Genomic DNA, 15,937 nt, shown 5'->3' on the forward strand with positions numbered 1-15,937 from the left:
GTGCGAAGAAGCGATACAAGAACCCATTCACACACACACGAATCATGTAGTCCCATAAAGTCCAGGGTGACAGAACGCTTCTGCTATGGTCCACGATTAATTTGGGGTCTCAAATTCCATCTACAAAAGTGAAGAGTTCTCCCTTACCTGAAGGCCGGGTGAGGGAATGGGTGATGTGCGAGATAGCTGGAGTGGTAGTAGGCAGTGGCAGCTGCCTCGAGGCCCATTGGTGGCAGTGCTGGCATGCGTAGCTCCTCCCCGGTGTGATACGGCCTGAAGCTGCGAAGATAGTCTTCTTGGACGCTGCCAGGTGTGACCACATGAGGAACAGGCCGCTGGAGACTGCGCAGAACAAAACCACAAAAGCTTTAATTGCTGCATGTCAGCACGTACCCTCTAGAAACAAGCACGTTCCTTTGGCTCATTTTCCATGAAAAGTGCATTCAAAGTTTAACTCCAGAGAAAGATTTTTATTTATTTATTTGTTTTAAATCAGATTTGGAATTGTTATCTATTCCGATAATGATCTTATCAGAGAAGTGGGCCTTATCAGAAATGCTTTTAAAGGCCTGAACTGTAATTATCTTTCAAACATTCTTTTTTTTGCAACCCTTAAGTAAACAGTCGAGAAAGACGAATTGGGTTTCTGACCGAGAGGGTCACACTTGGAATCCAAGCCCCAATGGGCAGTCAGATTTCACTGACACTGGGTTGAGTTCTCACTTAGGACAGCAGACTGTATCGCCCCAGGGGAAGGGAGGGAATGGTCTCCCAGTCCACCCCCTTGTACAATGGTGTTTCCCGTCAGCTGGCCATCAATTGGTCGGGGCAGCAGTTGTGGAGGGGCTGGTGACTCGCAACATTTTATCCTTCCGGGTGAAAGGGGATGTATGGGCAGCGGTAGACAATAAGGAGGTTAGAGGAAGGACACAGAAAGGCAGATAACTTGACTCCATGGGCTCGAATTTCCCAGGGTCGTAGAGGCGGGAATGGAGGCGTGTGGGGTGTTAAAATTGCAGAATCGGGGGGCACGAACCCTTCCTGTCCTCCAACCCGCCTCCATGCCCGTTTCCCAGGAGGCGGGTACCCGACCTGTGCTGGGAGCCGCCTCCCCAAGGCAGGAAGGGGATTAGTGCCAATTAACAGGTAGCTAACAGGCAGTTTTTGGCCTAATCCCTATTTTTAGCCCTGAAGTGTGGGCTGCCCGACAGCTCCAAACCACGCCAAGTTAGCGAGGCGGACCGTCGGGCTGAAGGGCTTGGAGGGTTCGAGATGTCCGGTGTTCAGGTGAGTGATGGGTGCATGAGTGCAGAGGTAAGTGTGTTTGGTGTGTGTAAAGTGTTTAAATAAGTTTTACTTACCTTTACTTACTAATGCAGGTCTTCCTTCAGGTCTCGGGAGTCCCTCATCTCACCGGCACAGAAAGCAGAATGGCCGCGAGCTGTCAAAATTTGCAGCATTCTGCTTTCTGTTCTGGAGAGATTTCTAACTGAGTCTGTGGAGAAGTCAGATTGTCAGTGTTTGACAGCTTCACAGAGCTGTCAAACGCTGATATTTCATCTGTCAAAAGCTCTTGACAGATGAAATGTCAATCCCTGACGTCACCTGTAACCGGGCGTCCCCTAATTGGCCTGCTGAGCCCGCTGGGCGGGCTTAACAAGGTCAATCAAGGGAAAATCACGTGGGGTGGCCACAAATCGATGGAGGCGGGACTACAACCCAAAAAGTGGGAGTCCCGCCTCCATCACATCCCCATTGACAAAATCCAGCCCATAGTCTCAGCACAGAAAGGTGCCACCTCTGAACAACTGGGTACCCAACCACTGCACGTGGCTTTAAATCAAACCTATCCAAAGCACAGAACGGCCACCCTGGCACCAACCTAGCTGCCAAGTATTTTCCATCGTTGACACACTGCCCAGATAGTATTTCAGTAATTTTCCCCAGAAGGCTTATAGAAAAAGCCCAGCCCTCACTAACTGGACTTAAAGACTTAAAAGGTGGGGGATCGCTTGCAAAATGTCTTGATGGAATACCAATGGCCATACAATCATGTTGTATATTTCCTCATGGCTTTAGTTTATTGAACATCAGTCCCTATTAACCCTAAAGCTCTGGATCAAAAAGGCCACCCCCACAGCATTAACTTACTTGAGAGGAGGGAATCGGGAGTCCTGAACCACCGTGCTGTGAGTGAGACCGAATGCATAAGGGGTCCCCAGGAGATGAGATGTGATCGATGGGGCTCCCTTCTCTGACTGGTGCTGTGACTCTGTGTGCATTCGTTCTCTGCTGGGTCCCCTGGCCACTGGTTCCGGCTGCAAAAGCAAAGAAAAAGAAAGCATGAAATGAAAAACGGTTTCTTTCACCTGATTTACTGATCGGATTGATGAGGAATAGGTTATTTTCAACAAGTGCCGCCACCTCACTCTTTTTAATATACTAAATTCTGTTTGAAACTATTTCTCTTTGTTAAAAAAAAACTGTAGAAATTACTAACTATTTAGAAGGTTGGTTCCAACCCCAAGATGCACTTGAAACACAATCTAGGCTGGTATTTAATTCAAGTGAGGCATTAAAACCGAGGCCCCATCTGCCTGTCCAGGGCAAAACAGAAGAACTATTTGAAAATGGAAAGGGTGTTTTCCTGGTGTCACATAGAAACATAGAAGATAGGAGCAGGAGTAGGCCATTCGGCCCCTCGAGCCTGCTCCGCCATTCAATGCAATCATGGCTCCCCATACCCCTTGATCCCTTTAGCCTTAAGAAATATATCCAACTCCTTCTTGAATATATTTAATGAACTGGCCTCCACCGCCTTCTGTGGCAGAGAGTTCCACAGGTTCACCACTCTCTGGGTGAAGAATTCCTTCTCATTTCTGTCCTAAATAGCCTACCTTTTATCCTTAGACTGTGTCCCCTGGTTCTGGAGACCCCAACCATCGGGAACATCCTTCCTGCATCTAGTCTGTCCAGTCCTGTCAGAATTTTATGTTTCAATGAGATCACCTGTCATTCTTCTAAACTCCAGCGAGTACAAGCCCAATCGACCCAATCTCTCCTCATACGTCATTCCTGCCATCCCAGGTATCAGCCTGGTGAATCTTCGCTGAACTCCTTCCATGGCAAGAACATCCTTCCTCAGATAAGGCAACCAAAACTGCACACAATACTCAAGGTGCGGTCTCACCAAGGCCCTGTACAACTGCAGCAAGATATCCTTGTTCCTGTACTCAAACCCTCTCGCTACGAAGGCCAACATACCATTTGCCTTCTTAACCGCCTGCTGCACCTGCATGCTTACCTTCAGCGACTGGTGCACAAGGACACCCAGGTCTCGTTGCACTTCCCCTTCTCCCAATCTATTGCCATTTAGATAATAATCTGCCTTCCTGTTTTTGCCACCAAAGTGGATAACCTCACATTTATCCACGTTATATTGCATCTGCCATGTTTCTGCCCTTTCACCCAACATGTCCAAATCATCCTGGAGTTTCTCGACATCCTCCTCACAGCACACACGCCCACCCAGCTTTGTGTCGTCTGCAAATTTGGAGATATTACATCTAGTTCCCTTGTCCAGATCATTTATATATATTGTGAATAGCTGGGGTCCAAGGACCAATCCCTGCGGTACCCCATTAGTCACTGCCTGCCATTCGGAAAAAGACCCGTTTATTCCAACTCTTTGCTTTCTGTCTGCCAACCAGTTCTCTATCCAAGTCAATACCTTGCCCCAATCCCACGTGCCTTAACTTTACACGCTAATCTCTTATGCGGGACCTTATCGAAGGCCTTCTGAAAGTCCAGATACACCACATGCACTGGTTCTCCCTTATCTATTTTACCAGTTACATCCTCAAATTTTCTCTGGGTTGTAGGTGAGGATAGGATATAGTTAAGTTTTCAATGTACTTCAATTTTGATGTGAGGCCTGCGCGGAGGCCAGCAAATCTGGCACCAGAAGAGATCCCGAAAGGTAACTTCATTTAATTTTTCTCCCTCGAGGGCCAAGAGAAGCAGGAATGCTCCTCCAGGCATCACAAGGAAACCTTGGGCCTCCCGCACCCCTGGATTCCCTCCTCCCACCTCCCCTGACCATTGATGTCCTCGCGATCTCCCTCCTAACCACTTAGCTGACTACCGGGGTCCGTTCCCTTGGGGCCCCAGCACGGCACCTCCTGCTGCCCGAAATCCCGCTCCCACCCACTGGCGCCTCTTGCGGGGCCCACGCAGTGGAGGAGCGGGAATTAAAAATCGACTAGGCCTCAGGCTGCGGAGGGCCGAACGTTTTTTCCGTCTGCCTTGACCCACGCCTACACGACCCCCACTGGGAGTTAAAATCGAGCCTTAACATCTCACTACTGGCTTCCCATCACCATTGCATAATCTGTCTTTCTAGTCCCCTCCCAACCACCCGCAAACCTTCTATCCTCCTCTCCTCACGGGGCTAATCGGACTGGTCTAGGTCCATGAGCACTCTGCCCTCCACTATCTCACACGAGTGGCTGAGGTTAGACCGGGAGTGCCGGCCGGCTGGCTAATATGTTCAACCGCGGCTTCCTGTCTTTACGATGAATAAAAATACGGCACTAAGCTTTAGACAAACAAATCAAATGAGAAAGGACAACACAAATTCTTCCCCTCTGTCTATATATCGCTTTTGCAAAAGATTCAAAAAAACCGCAGATTAGATTGTCCTGACCCCACAGCCCCAGTGCTGCTGACAAGCACTTTGATGAGGGGGGTAGTGGCTGTGTTTTCATTTAAGTGAAGTCACATTTTAGTGAACCATTTCCCCTCTCTAGAGGTTGCCATGCTCCAGTGCAGGCTTACACGTTGATAATTGCTGACCCTTCCTGACTCCACTGCGCTAACATGTAATATTAAATGTCAGTAATGTTATTTCTGAGCCAGCATGTTGATCCACCTCGCTGTGTGTCCGCCTCTCTTGGCTAGGTTCCAGCCAGCGCGCTCTCTCTCTCTCTTGGGGGCCCCCCTTTTTGAAAAGGCTAAAACGTTCTGTTGCATTTTTCATGCTGGTGGGAGAGTGGCCGCATCTCCCAGGCACCCTGAATGCTCGGCGAAGCATTAAAGTGGTTCAGAAAATGTCAACAGAAGTCAAAATCAAAGTTCAGGGAACGAGCGCAGACACACGGCTCTTTTCAATGTCAGGCCACACGAGGAAAAACAATTCAAGCATTTTTTTTTTCAGTTGCATAAACACGAGTACAACAGATCAAAGAGGTGTCACATGATGGCCCCTTCAGTCTCTTTGAAGCACGGAGGACTTGTTAAAATAAAAATTATACGTAACTGGCCATTAAAAGTCTTCCCAGTTTTTCCCCCTCTCCAACTACAAAAAGACTTGCATTTATATAGCGCCTTTCACCACCTCAGGCGGGAGTGCTGCTCGTCAGAGGCACCGCCTCTCAGACGAGAAAATTAAACCAAGGTTGTCTGCGGTGTGAACGATTCCATGAAAGAAAGGACTTGCATTTTCTACGGTGTCTTTCACCACCTCAGGACGTCCCAAAGCGCTTTGCAGACAATGAAGTGCTTTTTGAAGTGTAGTCGCTGCTGCAATCAACGCTCCCTTTAAGCTGTGCAGCAATGCCGCGCTCTGCAGGTGGCGAGCCGCCTTTTAAAACAGAAAAACCGCGCACGCGTGGAATTTTGAACGGCGCGCGCAGCCCGTTACAGGGGCCGCACGGTGCAAAGAAAGAGAGGGAACATTGGTTGTTAGGTAGGAAACACGGCAGTCAATTTGCACCCAGCAAGCTCCCACAAACAACAATGTGATGATGAGCGGCTAATTTGGTGATGTTGAAAGTGCGGACTCCTTGCTGGGGTACAGTTCCATACAATTCACCCTCCAGTTCCTCACCTCCAAAAGTCCATTATTTGTGAGCTGGCGTGGACGGTAGGTGTTGGATAGCTGCTCGACCTCGGGCTGTATCCGAACCTGAGCCATCCTTTACACAGGCACTTCCAGTCAGAGGCTGCTGGATAGCAATCAGGAGCGGGAAATGCTGGCTGATGGCGCCCTTGGGCTGGCGGAGATCTATTGGAGCACATCGGGGGGGCGGGGGGGGAGTGTCCGAGATGGTATCAGTCCAATCAGCACGGACTGGGATTCAAACAACGACAACTTGCATTTATATAGTGCCTTTGACATAGTAAAGCATCCTAAGCAACGTTCCCGTTAAGCTGCATGACCATGCGGCGGTCTGGAGACCCCGCGCAGGCCGGTCACCGGCTTTTGAATGGAAAAACCACGCATGCGTGGAAATCTGAATGGGCTGTGCAGCCCAAAAAAATGAAGGGGAACATTGGTCCCAAGGCGCTTCAGAGGAGCGTCATCAGACCTTCCCGGTCTGTGTGGCTCAACCACTCACAGATGAGCCATTGAGGAAGCCTTCAGAGAGATGGTTCTTTAATGATTCTGTAATTGATTTAAAAGAAGGGCTGTCTACTTTAATTGAAAAGCACAACAGCGCTTTGGAGAAAGAGCGGAGGAGTGGGATTAATTGGATAGCTCTACCAAAGAGCTGGCACAGGTGCGATGGGTCGAATGGCCTCCTTCTGTGCTGTATCATGCGAACAGTGTAATTTGTTCAGGATTTTCAGAAGGAGATTTTTTTTTAAATGTATCCCTTCCCCTTTCAGTGAGGTGCTGACTCTTGTTGGGATACAGTTCCATAAGGACCGACAGTTGTCCAATACCCCTCCTTAAGTTGCCATGCTTTACGCATGAGTCTATATGGTAGGTACGACTAGATTTTACACTCATCGATTATGACTGTCCGCGGACTCTCGGCAAGGAGGACCTCAAAACCAAATCCTATCAAATTTTGGCTGATTACGCTCTTCTGAAGCGCCTTGGGTCCAATGTTCATCTTAATTTTTTGGGGGTGCGCAGTCCCTCTAACAGGGCTTAGCAGGAACGTTACTTTAACGGGGTTTAGAGGGAACGTTGCTTTAACAGGGCTTAGGGAGAACGTTGCTTTAACAGGGCTTAGAGGGAACGTGGCTTTAACAGGGCTTAGAGGGAACGTTGCTTTAACGGGGCTTAGAGGGAACGTTGCTTTAACAGGGCTTAGAGGGAACGTTGCTTTAACAGGGCTTAGGGAGAATGTTGCTTTAACAGGGCTTAGAGGGAACGTTGCTTTAACAGGGCTGAGAGGGAACGCTGCTTTAACGGGGCTTAGAGGGAACGTTGCTTTAACAGGGCTTAGAGGGAACGTTGCTTTAACGGGGCTTAGAGAGAACGGTGCTTTAACAGGGCTTAGAGGGAACGTTGCTTTAACAGGGCTTAGAGGGAACGTTGCTTTAACGGGGCTTAGAGGGAACGCTGCTTTAACGGGGCTTAGAGGGAACGTTGCTTTAACGGGGCTTAGAGGGAACGTTGCTTTAACGGGGCTTAGAGGGAACGTTGCTTTAACGGGGCTTAGAGAGAACGGTGCTTTAACGGGGCTTAGAGGGAACGTTGCTTTAACAGGGCTTAGGGAGAACGTTGCTTTAACAGGGCTTAGAGGGAACGCTGCTTTAACGGGGCTTAGAGAGAACGGTGCTTTAACGGGGCTTAGAGGGAACGTTGCTTTAACAGGGCTGAGAGGGAACGTTGCTTTAACAGGGCTTAGAGAGAACGGTGCTTTAACGGGGCTTAGAGGGAACGTTGCTTTAACAGGGTTTAGAGGGAACGTTGCTTGGGACATTTTACTACATTAAAGGCACTATATAAATGCAAGTTGTTGTTGTTGAACTCACCTAATGCTCACACACATGCTTTTCACCAGGGGCCGCTGAATTATGACCCAAAGCAGGAAACCAGGCTAATTGCCCCCCCTTTCTTGGCCCAGGCTCTGAGGCTAATTAAGGCACCCAAACTGCTACCGCACTGAGAAAAGCTACCACAGCACAGGCTGGAGATCAAATCTGGAAATTCATTGGTCTAAATGGCTTGGTACCTTGTCGGACGGTGCCTAAACCATTGAGCCATCGGAGCAGGAGGAGGCCATTCAGCCCATCGAGCCTGTTCCACCACTCAATGAGATCATGGCTGACCTGTATCCTAATGCCATGTCAGGATCGCTGGGCTGCGGATATTCATGGTGGTTGGCATTACTGATATCCCAATTGTGGCCGAGTGTGACTGAAATGCCTTCTGTGCTAACATTGCAAATGGACCTTTCTTTCTCTCTCACAAAGCTGGGTGGGCGTGTGTGCTGTGAGGAGGATGCAGAGAAACTCCAGTATGATTTGGACAGGTTGGGTGATTGGGCAGATGCATGGCAGATGCAGTATAATGTGGATAAATGCGAGGTTATCCACTTTGGTGGCAAAAACAGGAAGTCAGATTATTATCTGAACAGCAATAGATTGGGAAAAGGGGAAGTGCAACGAGACCTGGGTGTCCTTGTGCACCAGTCGCTGAAAGTAAGCATGCAGGTGCAGCAGGCGGTTAAGAAGGCAAATGGTATGTTGGCCTTCATAGCGAGAGGATTTGAGTACAGGAGCAAGGATGTCTTGCTGCAGTTGTACAGGGCCTTGGTGAGACCGCACCTTGAGTATTGTGTGCAGTTTTGGTTGCCTTATCTGAGGAAGGATGTTCTTGCCATGGAGGGAGTGCAGCGAAGGTTCACCAGACTGATACCTGGGATGGCAGGAATGACGTATGAGGAGAGATTGAGTCGATTAGGCTTAAATTTGCTAGAGTTTAGAAGAATTAAACTTATAAAATTCTAACAGGACTAGACAGACTAGATGCAGGAAGGATGTTCCCGATGGCGGGGGAGTCCAGAACCAGGGGTCACAGTCTAAGGGTAAGGGGTAAGCCATTTAGGACTGAGATGAGGAGGAATTTCTTCACCCAGGGAGTGGTGAACCTGTGGAATTCTCTACCACAGAAGGCAGTTGAGGCCAATTCATTAAATATATTCAAGAAGGAGTTGGATATATTTCTTAAGGCTAAAGGGATCAAGGGATATGGGGAGAAGGCAGGGACAGGGTACTGAGTTTGGATGATCAGCCATGATCTTATTGAATGGCGACGGAGGCTCGAGGGGCCGAATGGCCTACTCCTGCTCCTATCTTCTATGTTTCTATGTTTCCTGTGGTTATTGCAACATCCCGCCACAAGAGCAACTCAGCGGCCAGTCAGCTGCAGAGATTTATTAGAAACAGGAAATTCCGGTTTGAGCAGTTCCCACGATGCGCTGCTTAACAAACAAACAGCAATAATCCTAGTGAGCCAAAAAATAAGCAAAAGAAAGACTTGCATTTCTATAGCGCCTTTCACGACCACCGGACGTCCCAAAGCGCTTTACAGCCAATGAAGCACTTTTTGGAGTGTAGTCACTGTTGTAATGTAGGAAACGCGGCAGCCAATTTGCGCACAGCAAGCTCCCACAAACAGCAATGTGATAATGCTCAGATCATTTTTTTTTTAGTCATGTTGATTGAGGGATAAATATTGGCCAGGACACCGGGGAGAACTCCCCTGCTCTTCTTCGAAATAGTGCCATGGGATCTTTTACGTCCACCCAAGAGGGCAGATAAATAACAGAAGAAAACAGAATTGGGATGGATGAAGTATAATAATGTAACAATATTTTTTTAAAGATTTGCCTGCCTAGTATGGTCTCAGGTATTACCCCTCCCCCCACCACATCCCCCAAGGGCCATGTGTCTGCAGAACGCTATCTGCCAGTTAACTCACTGACCATGTCTCCTCAGATGCCTCCACTAACCTGGTTGTTTACAGTCTGCAGTGCAGGGAGAAACTTCACAGCTAATAGTTACTGTTGCCACTACACACCTGGTCTGTTTGATAAAAGGTGCTTTTACATTGCAGCACTGGTTTCGGGACAGTGATGCTCTGCCGTCGCTCTACCCGTCTAACACTTCTACTCGGTACCGTTTTCCTTTCGGTGCTGGGCAGAAGCAGAGAAGGTAAACGGGGCAACAGCTCACAAGAGCCACGAAACAAGGGGTCTCCGCTGAGGCCAGACCAAGGTTAAAGTTGGTTAATTTATAACAAGAGGATATAACGTTGGTTGTCAAGGTGTCACCTGAAGCTGTGGGGTTTATTACTGTTTGTGGACCATCTCCCCATCACAGTGTTCAGCGCCATTCGCAACTCCACAGATAATGAAGCAGTCCATGCCCGCATGCAACAAGACCTGGATGACGTTCAGGCTTGGGCTGATAAGTGGCAGGTAACATTCGCGCCACAGAAGTGCCAGGCAATGACTATCTCCAACAAGCGAGAGTCTAACCACATCCCTTTGACATTCAATGGCATTACCATTGCCGAATCCCCCACCATCAACATCCTGGGGGTCACCATTGACCAGAAACTTAACTGGACCAGCCACATAAATACTGTGGCTACAAGAGCAGGTCAGAGGCTAGGTATTCTGCGGTGAGTGTCTCACCTCCTGACTCCCCAAAGCCTTTCCACCATCTACAAGGCACAAGTAAGGCGTGTGATGGAATACTCTCCACTTGCCTGGATGAGTGCAGCTCCCACAACACTCAGGAAGCTCAACACCATCCAGGACAATGCAGCCCACTTGATTGGCACCCCATCCACCACCGGCGTACCGTGGCTGCAGTGTGTACCATCTACAAGATGCACTGCAGCAACTCGCCAAGACTTCTTTGGCAGCACCTCCCAAACCCGCGACCTCTTCCACCTAGAAGGACAAGGGCAGCAGGCACATGGGAACACCACCACCTCCAAGTTCCCCTCCAAGTCACACACCATCCTGACTTAGAAGTATATCGCCGATCCTTCATCGTCGCTGGGTCAAAATCCTGGAACTCCCTCCCTAATAGCACTGTGGGAGCACCTTCACCACATGGACTGCAGTGGTTCAAGGCGGCGGCTCACCACCACCTTCTCAAGGGCAACTAGGGATGGGCAATAAATGCTGGCCTTGCCAGCGACGCCCTGATCCCATAAACGAATTTTTTTTTAAATCTGTGGCCCGCCACTTAACTCTAGGCCTCCAATGACTGCCTGCCTGGCTGTGGGATGTTGATTCATTGCTGTTCATTCTTTTTTCCCACTCCAGCAAAAGAGTGCAAGGGTATTCCATGAGGGGAATGGAGTTATCCCAACTCCCATACAGAAAGTGGGAGGACACTATTAAATTAGAAATACTTAATATAATGATTATCGATCCTTCAGCTTATATTTTCCCTTTTACTCCTATTTCTTTTATATATCCCCTTATTCCTGTGCTCGGCTTCCACAGCACATAGAAGATAGGAGCAGGAGTAGGCCATTCGGCCCCTCGCGCCTGTTCCGCCATTTAATGAGATCATGGCTGATCATCCAAATTCAGTACCCTGTCCCTGCCTTCTCCCCATACCCCTTGAGCCTTAAGAAATATATCTAACTCCTTCTTGAATATATTTAATAAGTTGGCCTCAACTGCCTTCTGTGGTAGAGAATTCCACAGGTTCACCACTCTCTGGGCGAAGAAATTCCTCCTCATCTCAGTCCTAAATGGCTTACCCCTTATCCTTAGACTGTGACCCCTGGTTCTTGACTCCCCGCCATTGGGAACATCCTTCCTGCATCTAGTCTGTCTAGTCCTGTTAGAATTTTATAAGTTTCAATGAGATCCCCTCTCATTCTTCTAAACTCTAGCGAATATAAGCCTAATTGACTCAATCTCTCCTCATACGTCATTCCTACCATCCCAGGTATCAGTCTGGTGAATCTTTGCTGCACTCCCTCCATGGCAAGAACATCCTTCCTCAGATAAGGCGACCAAAACTGCACACAATACTCAAGGTGTGGTCTCACCAAGGCCCTGTACAACTGCACCAAGACATCCTTGCTCCTGTGCTCGGCGTCTCCCCAACAGTGGCATGACCCAAATCAGAAGCTCACCGTGTGGACAATCGCCAAATGTCCCATTCCTCCCGGACATCATGTGTTACAGCGTTCTTCAGCGGGGGGTCCCCAACCAATCGGGATTATGGCTTGTGACAAACAGCAAGCGAGTAACCTCTGACCTAAAATCCTTCCCGCTTCGTGTACCCCGTGTCTCAAAAGGCAGCCAGTTGTCTCTCTCTGTCTTTCCATCCCGTCATTAGTGCCCCCTTTCGTAGTAGAACTAAGTGGAATCCAGAAGGGTAGCATACCCTGAAGAAACTTAAGAGCGTTACCACATAGTTGAAGAGATTAGTGAACAGGAACATACTCCCCAAATACTACCCCAGTTCCTTCAAAACACAACTTGATTTGTTACCGCGCTATATCTATGAACAGTATTTACAGTTGAACTGCCAAGCATAATATTGTTTCACCAAAGAGAAGACTGACGGCCTGTTTGCGTGTGGTTGGTTTACACAGTGTACACTCTGTCACTCCTTAACCAAGCGCGAGGCCTTGCACAGCAGATTTTAACTGCAAGGCACAGAGAATACAAATAGGGAACCACACACATAGGGGCTGACGCGGTTGCAGTACGGACCATTTTCACTGGGCGCTGAATTTGGACATTTATTCGTATGTAAAAATCAGTGAAGTCACTAGAATTATTTAGCGGCTTGGTACCAATGCACGATGAGAGAAATCACGTTTAAGCCAACATGCTTTAACCACAAGACGTGATATGCATCCTGTGCGATACTCTGAATTCACTGCCTCAAACTGCTCCCTCCACTATCGCTACAGTTGACACACCACCAACCAACAGTGCTTCTCCCCAACATTGTATGGCTCAAAGTGCCTAACACAAATCAAGCTTGGAAGGATCGCCCGCTGGAGGGGACACCCCACCAAGACAGGACACTCCACCAAGAGAGTGGACTTCCTCGATATGAAGATTTCACAGGCTCTATGTTACACTTTACTGAAACTGTGGTACAGCATACAACGCCCGACAGGCACAAACTCTGACTGTTGAAGTAAGAGTTGGCAAAAAAAGCCAGCAGGGAGTTAAGGAGAAATGTCTTTACTCAACTAGTTCTGATGATCTGGAATGCACTGCCTGAATGGGTGAAGGAATCAGATTCAATAGTAACTTTCATAAGGGAATTGGCTATGAACTTAAAAGGAAAAAAAATTGCAGGGCTATGGGGAAAGAGCAGGGACTAATTGGATAGCTCCTTCAGAAAGCTGGCACAGGCGTGATGGGCTGAATGGCCTCTTTCTGTGCTGTATGATTCTAAGTCTGAAGATGCAGGCAGTAAGAGAACAGGAGCAGCCACTCTAGCTTCCCCATTCATTTCCATCTACGTCAGGGCATGCGCAACCCCCCATTGACTTCCTCCTACATTGGACCAAACCTTTATTCTGCAACTCTGCTGAATGCTAGAGCTGTGTCCATATTCACTGTACTAGGTGGCAGACTGTTCCACCAGTTAACTCTACTGTGATGTGTCAGCTTTGGCTTAGTTGATAGCACTCTCGCCGCTGAGTCAGAAGATCGTGGGTTCAAGTCCCACTCCAGAGACTTGCGCAGAAAAATCTAGGCCGACACTCCAGTGCAGTGCTGAGGGAGTGTCTGAGGTGCCGTCTTTCGGATGAGACATTAAACCAACATCCTCTCTGCTCTCTCGGGTGGATGTAAAAGATCCCGCGGCACTATATTTCGAAGAAGAGCAGGGGGAGTTATTCCCAGTGTCCCGGCCAATATTTATCTCTCAACCAACATCACTAAAGACAGATTATCTGTTCATTATCACATTGCTGCTTGTGGGAGCTTGCTGCGCGCAAATTGGCTGCCGCGTTTCCCACATTACAACAGTGACTACACGCCAAAAAGTACCTCATTGGCTGTAAAGCACTTTGGGATGTCCTGAGGTTGTGAAACGCACTATAGAAATACAAGTCTTTCTTTTTTACCTGGGAATTGGAATCTACCCTATTTAAAAGATGTTTTTGTTGGGTGAGTTTTCAATCCTTAGAAGAGGCAGTATTCTTTAATTCAGAATTATTGGTAGAACGGCTAATATTTGAGTTTCTTCTCCAATAGACAAAACGTATAAGAAATTAAACAAGAAAATAACGGGATAATTTCTAGAGCAGTGGTCCTGCTACCATAGCAGATCACCACTTTCAGTCTACTGCAGCCAGACTCTGTTCCCAAGGCACCGTGTGGGCCAGACTCACTGCTACATCGGTCAGCTCAGTTGACTCAGGGTGAATGTGGCGGTAGAGGGAGGTGCGACTGAGTGAGTTCAGACGGAAGGAGATAAGGGCAAGAGATAAAGGGAAATAAGACTACGTGAGTTAGAGATGGGGGGTGGAAGATGAGATTGACTTAGTTACATGTGGGGGAAATGTGTTTGTGAGTTGGAGGTGAGTGAGTGAGTTGGAGGTGAGATTGAGTTGGAGGCGAGATTGAGTGAGTTAGTGAGATTGAGCGAGTTGGAGGTGAGATTGAGGGTGGAGGTGAGATTGAGCGAGGTGGAGGTGAGATTGAGTGAGGTGGAGGTGAGATTGAGGGTGGAGGTGAGACTGAGCGAGGTGGAGGTGAGATTGAGCGAGGTGGAGGTGAGATTGAGCGAGGTGGAGGTGAGATTGAGCGAGGTGGAGGTGAGATTGAGCGAGGTGGAGGTGAGATTGAGGGTGGAGGTGAGACTGAGCGAGGTGGAGGTGAGATTGAGGGTGGAGGTGAGATTGAGCGAGGTGGAGGCGAGACTGAGCGAGGTGGAGGTGAGATTGCGTGAGTTGGAGGTGAGATTGAGGGAGGTGGTGAGACTGAGCGAGGTGGAGGTGAGATTGAGGGTGGAGGTGAGACTGAGCGAGGTGGAGGTGAGATTGAGGGTGGAGGTGAGACTGAGCGAGGTGGAGGTGAGATTGAGGGAGGTGGAGGTGAGACTGAGCGAGGTGGAGGTGAGATTGAGGGAGGTGGAGGTGAGACTGAGCGAGGTGGAGGTGAGATTGAGGGTGGAGGTGAGATTGAGCGAGGTGGAGGTGAGACTGAGCGAGGTGGAGGCGAGATTGAGGGTGGAGGCGAGACTGAGCGAGGTGGAGGTGAGATTGAGTGAGGTGGAGGTGAGATTGAGCGAGGTGGAGGCGAGACTGAGCGAGGTGGAGGCGAGACTGAGCGAGGTGGAGGTGAGATTGAGGGTGGAGGTGAGATTGAGCGAGGTGGAGGCGAGACTGAGCGAGGTGGAGGTGAGATTGAGCGAGGTGGAGGCGAGACTGAGCGAGGTGGAGGTGAGATTGAGGGAGGTGGAGGTGAGATTGAGGGAGGTGGAGGTGAGATTGAGCAAGGTGGAGGCGAGACTGAGCGAGGTGGAGTGAGATTGAGCGAGGTGGAGGTGAGATTGAGGGTTGAGGTGAGATTGAGGGTGGAGGTGAGATTGAGGGTGAAGGTGAGATTGCGTGAGTTGGAGGTGGAAGGAGAAGCCAGAAGTTGGGGGTGAAGTTATGGGGAAACTCCAGCAACTCACAACATCAAAAATAAAATGTTGTCTTAACATCTCCTTCAGCAAATGAGTGAGCCTGTCAGACTAGAGCAGACGAGTGCTAATGACACAGTTCTGAATGAGGAACTCGCTCTCACCAACAAAGAGTTGGAGGGTGACCAAACTCATTTCACTTACCAGCTGTATATAGAATTACAGAGAAATCTGGTGATAGACAGACAGAAGTCTGGTGACCTAGACTCCAGATTGAAAGCGTATGATTTGCATGTACTTCAAAAACATGTTTTAGGTCAGGTTGTTGACTTCTCTTCAGCAGACTTGCTTGGCATTAGGACACTGGGAGATGGGAACAGCATTCCACAACTGGGCAAATACCCACGAGGCACTGGAGGGGGCGGGTGGGGGGTGGGAGGAGGGTTTGGCCATGCTCGATACAACATGTAAAGCTCTCATAATATGACAATTTATCTGTTCTGACAAAAGGTCATCGGTCTGAAACGTTAACCCTGTTTCTCTCTCTCCACAGATGCTGCCT

At 48.8% G+C, this 15,937-nt stretch overlaps 2 protein-coding genes across 4 annotated transcripts in view; both read right to left on the minus strand.

Moving 5' to 3' along the window:
• The window catches only part of gse1b (Gse1 coiled-coil protein b), a 692,985-nt gene that overhangs the window by 66,564 nt on the left and 610,484 nt on the right, over window positions 1-15,937 (minus strand). For all 3 annotated transcript variants that reach the window (XM_085991808.1, XM_085991807.1, XM_085991809.1), the window contains 2 exons: window positions 2,152-2,318; window positions 148-342 (listed from right to left, as the gene is read on the minus strand). In XM_085991808.1, the coding sequence (XP_085847934.1) occupies window positions 148-342; window positions 2,152-2,318 (362 nt within the window). The remainder of the gene's footprint in view (window positions 1-147; window positions 343-2,151; window positions 2,319-15,937) is intronic.
• LOC147116700 (uncharacterized) lies at window positions 13,247-15,786 on the minus strand. Its single transcript, XM_085989536.1, has one exon. The coding sequence runs from the start codon at window positions 15,454-15,456 to the stop codon at window positions 14,293-14,295; it is 1,164 nt and encodes a 387-aa protein (XP_085845662.1). The 5' UTR covers window positions 15,457-15,786; the 3' UTR covers window positions 13,247-14,292.

Source organism: Somniosus microcephalus, chromosome 6 (assembly GCF_052327205.1).
Source record: "Somniosus microcephalus isolate GS21.2 chromosome 6, FLI_Smic_1.0, whole genome shotgun sequence".
NCBI classification, from domain to species: Eukaryota; Metazoa; Chordata; class Chondrichthyes; order Squaliformes; family Somniosidae; genus Somniosus; species Somniosus microcephalus.